The sequence below is a fragment of the Crinia signifera genome, chromosome 7, assembly GCF_055691185.1.
Source record: "Crinia signifera chromosome 7, ASM5569118v1, whole genome shotgun sequence".
NCBI lineage: Eukaryota > Metazoa > Chordata > Amphibia > Anura > Myobatrachidae > Crinia > Crinia signifera.
In genome coordinates, this window is record NC_139223.1 from 7,194,593 (window position 1) to 7,206,616 (window position 12,024).

At 42.6% G+C, this 12,024-nt stretch overlaps 1 protein-coding gene across 1 annotated transcript; it reads right to left on the reverse strand.

The window, feature by feature from the left end:
* Positions 1-8,184: 8,184 nt before the first annotated feature.
* On the reverse strand, positions 8,185-9,132 carry LOC146021051 (taste receptor type 2 member 40-like). The gene has a single exon (XM_083154853.1). It carries the CDS (start codon positions 9,130-9,132, stop codon positions 8,185-8,187), a length of 948 nt encoding a protein of 315 aa, XP_083010979.1.
* Between the last annotated feature and the right edge of the window lie 2,892 nt (positions 9,133-12,024).

Below are 12,024 nucleotides of genomic sequence, written 5' to 3' on the forward strand. Positions count from 1 at the left end.
TATTACATACTGCGCTATACATAGTACTGTCACGTAACATGGATCATTATTACATACTGTGCTATACGTAGTACTGTCATGTAACATGGATCATTTTTACATACTGCGCTATACATAGTACTTTCGTGTAACATGGATCATTTTTACATACATGACATAGTACTGTCATGTAACATGGATCATTACTACATACTGCGCTATACATAGTACTGTCATGTAACATGGATCATTACTATATACTGCGCTATACATAGTACCGTCATGTAACATGGATCATTATTACATACTGCGCTATACATAGTACTGTCACGTAACATGGATCATTATTACATACTGCACTATACATAGTACTGTCATGTAACATGGATCATTATTACATACTGCGCTATACATAGTACTGTCATGTAACATGGATCATTATTACATACTGCGCTATACATAGTACTGTCATGTAACATGGATCATTATTACATACTGCGCTATACATAGTACTGTCATGTAACATGGATCATTATTACATACTGCGCTATACATAGTACTGTCATGTAACATGGATCATTATTACATACTGCGCTATACATAGTACTGTCATGTAACATGGATCATTATTACATACTGCGCTATACATAGTACTGTCATGTAACATGGATCATTATTACATACTGCGCTATACATAGTACTGTCATGTAACATGGATCATTATTACATACTGCGCTATACATAGTACTGTCATGTAACATGGATCATTATTACATACTGCGCTATACATAGTACTGTCATGTAACATGGATCATTATTACATACTACGCTATACATAGTACTGTCACGTAACATGGATCATTGTTACATACTGCGCTATACATAGTACTGTCATGTAACATGGATCATTATTACATACTGCGCTATACATAGTACTGTCATGTAACATGGATCAATATTACATACTGCGCTATACATAGTACTGTCATGTAACATGGATCATTATTACATACTGCGCTATACATAGTACTGTCATGTAACATGGATCATTATTACATACTGCGCTATACATAGTACTGTCATGTAACATGGATCATTACTACATACTGCGCTATACATAGTACTGTCATGTAACATGGATCATTATTACATACTACACTATACATAATACTGTCATGTAACATGGATCATTATTACATACTACGCTATACATAGTACTGTCATGTAACATGGATCATTACTACATACTGCGTTATACATAGTACTGTCATGTAACATGGATCATTATTACATACTGCACTATACATAGTACTGTCATGTAACATGGATCATTATTACATACTGCGCTATACATAGTACTGTCATGTAACATGGATCATTATTACATACTGCGCTATACATAGTATTGTCATGTAACATGGATCATTATTACATACTACGCTATACATAATACTGTCATGTAACATGGACCATTATTACATACTACGCTATACATAGTACTGTCATGTAACATGGATCATTATTACATACTACGCTATACATAGTATTGTCATGTAACATGGATCATTATTACATACTACGCTATACATAGTACTGTCATGTAACATGGATCATTATTACATACTGCGCTATACATAGTACCGTCGTGTAACATGGATCATTATTACATACTGCGCTATACATAGTACTGTCATGTAACATGGATCATTATTATATACTGCGCTATACATAGTACCGTCATGTTACATGGATCATTATTACATACTGCGCTATACGTAGTACTGTCGTGTAACATGGATCATTATTACATACTGCGCTATACATAGTACTGTCATGTTACATGGATCATTATTACATACTGCGCTATACATAGTACTGTCATGTAACATGGATCATTATTACATACTGTGCTATACATAGTACTGTCATGTAACATGGATCATTATTACATACTGCACTATACATAGTACCGTCATGTAACATGGATCATTATTACATACTGCGCTATACATAGTATTGTCATGTAACATGGATCATTATTACATACTACGCTATACATAATACTGTCATGTAACATGGATCATTATTACATACTACGCTATACATAGTACTGTCATGTAACATGGATCAATATTACATACTGTGCTATACATAGTACTGTCATGTAACATTGATCATTATTACATCCTGCGCTTTACATAGTACTGTCATGTAACATGGATCATTACTACATACTGCACTTTACATAGTACTGTCATGTAACATGGATCATTACTACATACTGCGCTATACATAGTACTGTCATGTAACATGGATCATTACTACATACTGCGCTATACATAGTACTGTCATGTAACATGGATCATTATTATATACTGCGCTATACATAGTACCGTCATGTTACATGGATCATTATTACATACTGCGCTATACGTAGTACTGTCGTGTAACATGGATCATTATTACATACTGCGCTATACATAGTACTGTCATGTTACATGGATCATTATTACATACTGCGCTATACATAGTACTGTCATGTAACATGGATCATTATTACATACTGTGCTATACATAGTACTGTCATGTAACATGGATCATTATTACATACTGCACTATACATAGTACCGTCATGTAACATGGATCATTATTACATACTGCGCTATACATAGTATTGTCATGTAACATGGATCATTATTACATACTACGCTATACATAATACTGTCATGTAACATGGATCATTATTACATACTACGCTATACATAGTACTGTCATGTAACATGGATCAATATTACATACTGTGCTATACATAGTACTGTCATGTAACATTGATCATTATTACATCCTGCGCTTTACATAGTACTGTCATGTAACATGGATCATTACTACATACTGCACTTTACATAGTACTGTCATGTAACATGGATCATTATTACATACTGCGCTATACATAGTACCGTCATGTAACATGGATCATTATTACATCCTGCGCTTTACATAGTACTGTCATGTAACATGGATCATTACTACATACTGCGCTATACATAGTACTGTCATGTAACATGGATCATTATTACATACTGCGCTATACATAGTACCGTCATGTAACATGGATCATTATTACATCCTGCGCTTTACATAGTACTGTCATGTAACATGGATCATTACTACATACTGCGCTATACATAGTACTGTCATGTAACATGGATCATTATTACATACTGCGCTATACATAGTACTGTCATGTAACATGGATCATTATTACATACTGCGCTATACATAGTACTGTCATGTAACATGGATCATTATTACATCCTGCGCTTTACATAGTACTGTCATGTAACATGGATCATTACTACATACTGCGCTATACATAGTACTGTCATGTAACATGGATCATTATTACATACTACGCTATACATAGTACTGTCATGTAACATGGATCATTATTACATACTGTGCTATACATAGTACTGTCATGTAACATGGATCATTATTACATACTGCGCTATACATAGTACTGTCATGTAACATGGATCATTATTACATACTGCGCTATACATAGTACTCTCATGTAACATGGATCATTACTCAGGGCTATTTTTGTGCCGGAACGCCCCGGAACACCGTTCCTGAAGCTGTTTTGCAAAATGACGTCAGCAGGAACGGCGTTCCGGGACCTCTGCGGCCTGCCCTGCTCTGACGCGCTGCTGCTTCCTTTCGTTTTTAGGGTAGAGCGCACCGCGCGTCTCTCCCTACCTTCTGACGCTGCCGGAAGGAATCATGGCGCCATTGAAGATGTTGAGTCCCGGGGCTGCGGTTTGGGCATAACACGTTGGCTGCACGCCTTACTGTCTCTCTCCTGTGACAGGAGAGAGACAGTAAGGCTTGCAGCCAATATGTTACAGACGTGTGATCTCCTTACCTGGCAGAAACATGGGTGACCTGTCCCCTAGGACACATGAGTGTAGATTCGGGCTATGCTTGCAGACCATGTCCGTCCGGGTACTCATGTGACCCCACATCTGGCTATGTGAGTCCCTGTCGCCCCGGCCAGTATTCCCGTGGAGGAGAACTGCCCTGCGCTCCATGTCCTGTTGGATTCGTGTGTCCGGATGGCCAAGACTGGAAGGTGAGTCTTTACAAATCCGTGTTTGCGGTAATAAGCTGGGCCTGGATCCTGCTCACTGTTCGGCATCTTACATACTCCTCCTGATATGCTAAAGTGCATTCCTCCCTATGGTGTAATGCAGCTTGTTACCAGCAGGGGCAGCAGCTTATTGTCACATTAGGTTAAGGGTCAGTTTTGTCTCTGCAGCTGTGTCTTCCAGGCCAGGAGCCTGCACAGAATCGGTCTCACTGCACCGACTGCCCCCCCGGGTTCTTCTCTACGTGGAGTACAGCGAGATGTCTGCCATGTCTGCCAGGTACTGTATCTTCTCACTGGAGACCGCTACTTGTACATACAGTACAGGTGTGCCTCAATACGCTGTGCAGCAGGACCAGGGCAGCGGTTTTTAGCAGCGGGGAGCCCGCGGATATGGACTGGATGAACCGCGAGGTCACCACCGGGGTGAGTCCCGGGCTGAGGGCTGGGCCGGATTTGTGCCTAGGCCCGTGAGGCACTGGCCTCAGGGCGGCACCAATCAAGGGCGGCATGCAGCGCAGTTCCAGCTTTGGGCTGGCTACCGCGATCAGAGCTCTCAGCTCCAATCGGGTAGCTCAGCCAGAGTCGGGAGCCGGTAGCAGCAGGAGCTGCCCAGAGTGTCAGCGCAGCGGGGAGCTTTAAATGGCCGCTGGAGCAGGGCTGCTACGCATGAGCAGCAGAAGCAGTCCCTTCTCCCATCTGTCCAAAATACACAAAATGCGGCATTATGGAGGTGCGGACTGCCGTGATGTAAGTGGAGGATGCCTCCTGCTGCTGCCGAACTCTGACGTAACTTGGAGCGACAGAGATGGGGGAACAGGCGCCACCCAAACATCCCAATCCACACACCCCCGCCCCCGGAGGTGCCCTGGAGCAAAGCATGAAAAAAAATGACTCGCCCCTGCTGGCTGATTGTGCCCGTGTACAGCCCAGGTGGATCTTCTTACAGATGTTCCAGCAAGGTGTAGCTGAAAGTCAGGTACTGTAGTTAGACATTCAGTGTAGAGATCAAGAGGAATTGAGAGGTACATTAGAGGAGGGGGAGGAGAGGAGAGGTGTAGGGTGGTCAGGGGGAAGGAGAAAGGGAGAGGTGCAATGGATGAGAGATGGATGAAAGAATAAAAGCTATGAAAGCTGGAAGAAATAGAAATAGGTGTGACATGAGGCATTAAAGGGAGGTGGATGGATACAGGTGTATATTATATAATTGCTTTATTTTACCATATTATGTGAATTAATTTCAATGTAAGTAAACACATAAGGATCTGATGCAAGGTCTGCTTAGCCTGAGGATAATGTTATGTGCAATGTTGTGATTACAGTGGTTGATGTGTGTGTGTGTGTATGTATGCATATATATATATATATATATATATATATATATATATATATATATATATATATATACATACAACGCTCACTGTATCACTAGTTCAAAGTTTCAATGCTTGTAACACATTGCCATCTGGAATACAAAAATACAATAAACACAAACACACCCAGTGCATGCTGTATAAAACAACACAAAACTGGATAGTAGATAGGACTATAAGAATAGATGCTGGTGGCTTTATACTTCCCCGTTTTATGATGTATTATGGTGTGTACACACGGGTAGCTTTGCCGTGCAATGCGAGTCCCGATGCGATCAGATCATATATTATTATAATCAGAATCAGAATCAACTTTATTGGCCATGTGTGCTTGAACACTGGAATTTATTGTGGATATACAGTGCAGCATCAAGCAGGGATTACATACAGTACGTTACATTGACACATTTCATGCTGGCAACACATGCCCGCCGAGCAGCACAGCTGTATAAGCAGGGACAGTACATTATCACTCAGAGAACATAAACCCGCCAAGCTGCACAGCGCCGCCACTGGTCGCTGCAGCAGCCAGGTAGGTAACAGTATAAGCAGGGACAGTACAGTTATTACACAGGTAACACATACCCACCGAGCTGCACAGCGCCTAGGCAGCCATCAGCGGCGCCACTTGTCACTGCAGCAGCCAGGTAGGTGACAATATAAGCAGGGACAGTACAGTATCACACAGAGAACATATACCTGCCGAGCTGCACAGCGCCTAGGCAGCCATCAGAGGCGCCACTGGTCGCTGCAGCAGCCAGGTAGGTGACAATATAAGCAGGGACAGTACAGTATCACACAGAGAACATATACCCGCCAAGCTGCACAGCACCTAGGCAGCCATCAGCGGCACCACTGGTCGCTGCAGCAGCCAGGTAGGTGACAATATAAGCAGGGACAGTACAGTATCACACAGAGAACATATACCCGCCAAGCTGCACAGCGCCTAGGCAGCCATCAGCGGTGCCACTGGTCACTGCAGCAGCCAGGTAGGTGACAATATAGGCAGGGACAGTATAATGGCACACAGGGAACATATACCCGCCAAGCTGCACAGCGCCTAGGCAGCCATCAGCGGCGCCACTGGTCGCTGCAGCAGCCGGGTGGTAACAGTATGAGCAAAGACACCGCAGTTATAGCAGAGACAGTACAGTTATCACAGAGGGGAAACACAGGGGGTTACATATGGCTGAGTGCACAGATCCTAGGCAGCCATTTGCAGCGTATCAGTATTATTATAACATGTATCAATATGGTGTATTGGGGTGCAGTACACACAGAACCTCTGACAGTATCAGTATGGTGTATTGGGGTGCAGTACACACAGAACCTCTGACAGTATCAGTATGGTGTATTGGGGTGCAGTACACACAGATCCTCTGACAGTATCAGTATGGGGTATTGGGGTGCAGTGCACACAGAACCTCTGACAGTATCAGTATGGGGTATCGAGGTGCAGTACACACAGAACCTCTGACAGTATCAGTATAGGGTATTGAGGTGCAGTACACACAGAACCTCTGACAGTATTAGTATGGAGTTTTGGGGTGCAGTACACATAAACAATAAAGAAGAGAATTTTTTTTATTTTAATTACGGCGCAGCTTGTATAATAAACACTGCGTGGAGGCAGAACAATCACACACAGAACTTCTGACAGTATAGTATATGGTGTATTGGGGCACACCACACACCACAAACAATCTAAAATAAATGAAAAGCTGGGCTCAGGGGGCGTTTTTTGGGCGGTTTGGAATTCACGGAATCCGGACCGCTCATCTCTAGCTTACAGATAGTTTCACAATGTAACAGATATGTTAATATACATAATGATAATCTACAGATGACATAACTGACCACAGAAGAGAGTGGACCCGGGTATCCAGAGTTTAATTTCTATATGGCTGGAGTTTTGGGCATTGAGAGGGGGGGGGGTGACTGATTTGTGAAAACAGATACATTTGGGAGGGCATTACAGAGGGTCTCCCAGATCTAAGGGTGGGCGGAGGTTATCAGGGAGGAGGTGATCTGGCTGAGCACTGGGATTGGTGGGCAGCAGGGAACATGTGAGGGAACAAGGTTGAACATTAATGGATGGAAGTAGTAGTTGGGATCTGGCAACCATCCCCTTTACAGTAATGTCTGGTTCCAATCACTGTCATCCACAATAACATGACATTTTTATAATTCAAAATGAAAATAACACACAGTAAAAATGACATAAGGGGAGGGGGCATATAAAATAGGGCTGAATTTGTCGGCAGGTCTCGGACATTGTTTTTTAAAAGCGGAAATCATTTACAAAGCATGGTTCTGCCATGAAAATGATTGCCGCTTTAAAAAACATCAAAGATCGTTCGACATCCTGCACCAGTGAACCATGTCATAAAAATAATAGAACGTGCATTTGGCAATGACCTTTCAACAGAATTGTGATTTACTGTATATATGCATACAAACGTATCATAAGCAAAGCAGAAAACTTTACCTGTATATAAAACATGCAGCTAAATGTTTAGATTTTAATATATATATATATATATATATATATATATATATATATATATATATATATATATATACAATTATTATTTTTTTCAAAGGGCCACAAAGGGGTAGATTTACTAAGATGAGAGTTCTATTGAGGATAACTTGAAAAACAAATCTGAAAACTTTACATGCAAACTACAGTTCCCCGTTGTCCACTTCCTGGACTGAGGCACCACCACAGAAAAGTATGTTCTTCAGGACTTTCTTCAGCTTTGGGTTTGCAAGAATGAGGAGGATCGATTGATCCAAACCATATGATCCCATTATGATCAGAAATACCCAGAACCCAAGGCTAAAACTGACAAAAATGTTGAAATAAAATAGAAACAAAATTGCATAAAACATTCCATAAAAAATGAGAAGACAAATCAGGATACGTATGGTGCCTTCAAAAGCTTTTATGTTGCCAGATGTTGTCCCCTTGTTGCGCTCCATCTTACGACTGTGCATTTTTAGTGACCAGACTGTGGAGATTATAGTTACCACGCTGATCAGGAATGGCAGTAAGCTGCTAACGAATGAGATGTACATGTTCTCTGCAAATATTCCGTTAGATGGTGATTTCATCTGGGCTGAAAGCAGGAGGGAAGTGTTCTGGGAAGAGTGGCCTCCAAGTTCTGAAAACTGCAGCATGTTCAGAGGAACACTGATAAGAGACACCAGCTCGGCCACAAAGATCATCCACGGAACGATAGCGCTGATATTCGCCTTCAGCTGGGATAAAAAATGGGAGCTAAAATGTTTGATCTTCATAAAGTAGAAGAAGCAAAGGCAGGCCGTCAGCCAGGAGGAGGAGGTGATGCAGAACATGCCAATTGAAAAGACAGAAGGGGTGATGTTAGCATTTAGGAAAGCCATGGGCGAGAAATAGAGGATTACAATGTTGGTGAAGGATATAACTGTGTATGTTATATTGGAGATACTCAAGGCCATGATGATCTTGTTGCTGGGGCTTACGTCCTGCCCTTCAAAGTACCAGAAACAAATGAAAACTATAATGAAACCATTGATGGTAATACCAATTATGGCCTCAAGAGTTATTATAATGAGACAAGTCAGAACCGCAAGACTTGTGGTGGCCATGAGTCAATGGCTAGTGTCAAGAGATGAGCGAACACTCAGAAATCCACAACTTGTACCCGCAGGTAACTCTGTGATACAGATACTACTTTTCTTTCGAGGTTCCGTCAAGATTAGCTATCTGCATAAAAACTGGAGAGAAGAGTTGAAGGTTCTGAAGAACATGTCCAAGAACTGGCAACAGTCTGGGACTTCAGGCCACCAAAAATGAATGTACTATGGAAGAAGCCTCACTCTGGGATTCAGAAACAAGCTCCCTTCACAAGGGCTGCAAACAACTAGCTCAGGAGAACCTGGCAATTTACATAAAGCTCTAAGGAGGAGGAGACGCATGCTAATTGGTCAGCCAGTGCTCTGATTGGGAGACAGGTGCATGCTCATTGGTCCGCAAGTGATATACAGAGACAAGTTATTAACAAATACAGATCTCAGCATGCCTGAGCACCGTGCTATAGTGTGACTTATGTGCAGTCATAATAAGGAATGAATGGAAACAATGTCACTGGCTGCTGTGTAGGTAGAGATGTGGGTGACATGGAAGTTATATTCTGCCAAAACACCAGAGCAGACACATGTAGCATCCAGGACTCAGACAATACGTCAGGAATTATTCTATCTTCTCCATTATATTGCAAAAATAGAAAATGAATGAATGAATGAATAAATAAAAAAAACTAATGATTCCCTACCATAAATAAATTCAGAAATGTAGAAAATAAGGGGGTACACTGACTAAGATGGGAGTTAGGAAGGGATGTGCCTATCTTATTTATTTAGCATCTTCTAAAAGATAATAGATATCATCAGATGGGTTGCTATGGGCAACAGGTCATTTCAGTAGAACTCCCACCTTAGTAAATGTAACCTAGGTGACTAACGAATATCACTGACAGCGTTACCTGCATGTTAATGTCTTCTGTCTATGGGTTGGAACAAGACCCTTGGTCAGACAGATGCACGACAAAGCTTTCCATAAACTTCATTTGTTTCCATGAAACTGATATGGGTTCTAGAGATTTGCATTCCAGACGGTCGGTCCGAGCACGGGAAGTCTTCACACGTCAGCTGTATTATTCAGGAGAAGCTGCTGGGCTGAATGAAAGTTGAATTTCTCACAGTAGATGTACAGTAAGTCTGGGATGTTGCAGCACCATCAGCATAAGGAGGCAGCCACCGAGCCTTCCAGATTGGTGCCCATCAGGGCTCCTCTAGCCTTCTAAACATAGATACATATAATATGATGGCGGATAAGAACCACTTGGTCCATCTAGTCTGCCCCTTTTTTAAACATGTTACCTCAAACCATATTTGATCCTTATTTTTTTTTGCAAGGATATCAATATGCCTATCCCAAGCAAGTTTACATTTTACTACTGTATTTGCCTCTACCACCTCTGTTGGGAGGCTATTCCACTTATCTACTACTCTTTCTGTGAAGTAATTCTTCCTCACATTTCCCCTGAATCTTCCTCCCTCTAGTGTCAGTGCATGTCCTCGTGTTCTGTTGATCCTCTTCCTGTGAAGAATGTCTTCCACCTGTACCTTCCTCCCTCTAGTGTCAGTGCATGTCCTCGTGTTCTGCTGCTCCTCTTCCTGTGAAGAATGTCTTCCACCTGTACCTTCCTCCCTCTAGTGTCAGTGCATGTCCTCGTGTTCTGCTGCTCCTCTTCCTGTGAAGAATGTCTTCCACCTGTACCTTCCTCCCTCTAGTGTCAGTGCATGTCCTCGTGTTCTGTTGCTCCTCTTCCTGTGAAGAATGTCTTCCACCTGTACCTTCCTCCCTCTAGTGTCAGTGCATGTCCTCGTGTTCTGCTGCTCCTCTTCCTGTGAAGAATGTCTCCCACCTGTACCTTCCTCCCCCTAGTGTCAGTGCATGTCCTCGTGTTCTGCTGCTCCTCCTTCTGTGAAGAATGTCTCCCACCTGTACCTTCCTCCCTCTAGTGTCAGTGCATGTCCTCGTGTTCTGCTGCTCCTCTTCCTGTGACTAATGTCTCCCACCTGTACCTTCCTCCCCCAGTGTCAGTGCAGGTCCTCGTGTTCTGCTGCTCCTCTTCCTGTGACTAATGTCTCCCACCTGTACCTTCCTCCCCCTAGTGTCAGTGCGTGTCCTCGTGTTCTGCTGCTCCTCTTCCTGTGACTAATGTCTCCCACCTGTACCTTCCTCCCTCTAGTGTCAGTGCATGTCCTCGTGTTCTGCTGCTCCTCTTCCTGTGACGAATGTCTCCCACCTGCACCTTGTTAAAGCCCTTGATATACTGTATGCAAAAGTTTCTATCATGTCCCCCCTTTCCCCTCTATATATTTTAAGATCGTTTAGTCTTTTCTGATACGTTGTGTGATGTAGGCCATGCACCATTTTAGTTGCCCTTCTTTGTACCGTCTCTATTCTATTGTATTTATATCCTTCTGGAGATATGGCCTCCAGAACTGAACTTCTGTCCTTATCAGAGGTGGCTGCTACCTACACTGGGCAGCCCATAGGTAACATCCACCACTGGTCCTTACTGAGAGTGCATAGCAAGCAGCTAAATATCTGTTCTAAGGCAGGGTGACCTTGCACAGGGTTTTACTGGCCCACAGGTGTAAAGGTGAAATCCCTCGTGGGCCCCATTGCTTCTAAGTGATGAGAACAGGATCATTGATGAATGTGGGTGATTAGCTTGTTTCCATAAGCTCTTTAAGAGAGGAGGGGGACCATGTGCAGGTTCTGATTGCTGACCCCCCCCCCTCCGGTGGTGCAGAAACTTTGGAGTTGTGCACCCCCGAACCAGCCCAGTTGAAAAAAACCCAGGGCATTATACAGTGTAAATGAAATATAGCAGTGAAGTGGTACAGAGAATCGGGTGCCATAGAGTGTATGTAGAGAGTCCTGGTTGACCTCAATAATCAGCTTTC

Bases quoted from the DNA above. Each gene is read 5' to 3' on its own strand.
- LOC146021051 (XM_083154853.1), bottom strand. From the start codon at position 9,132: ATGGCCACCACAAGTCTTGCGGTTCTGACTTGTCTCATTATAATAACT.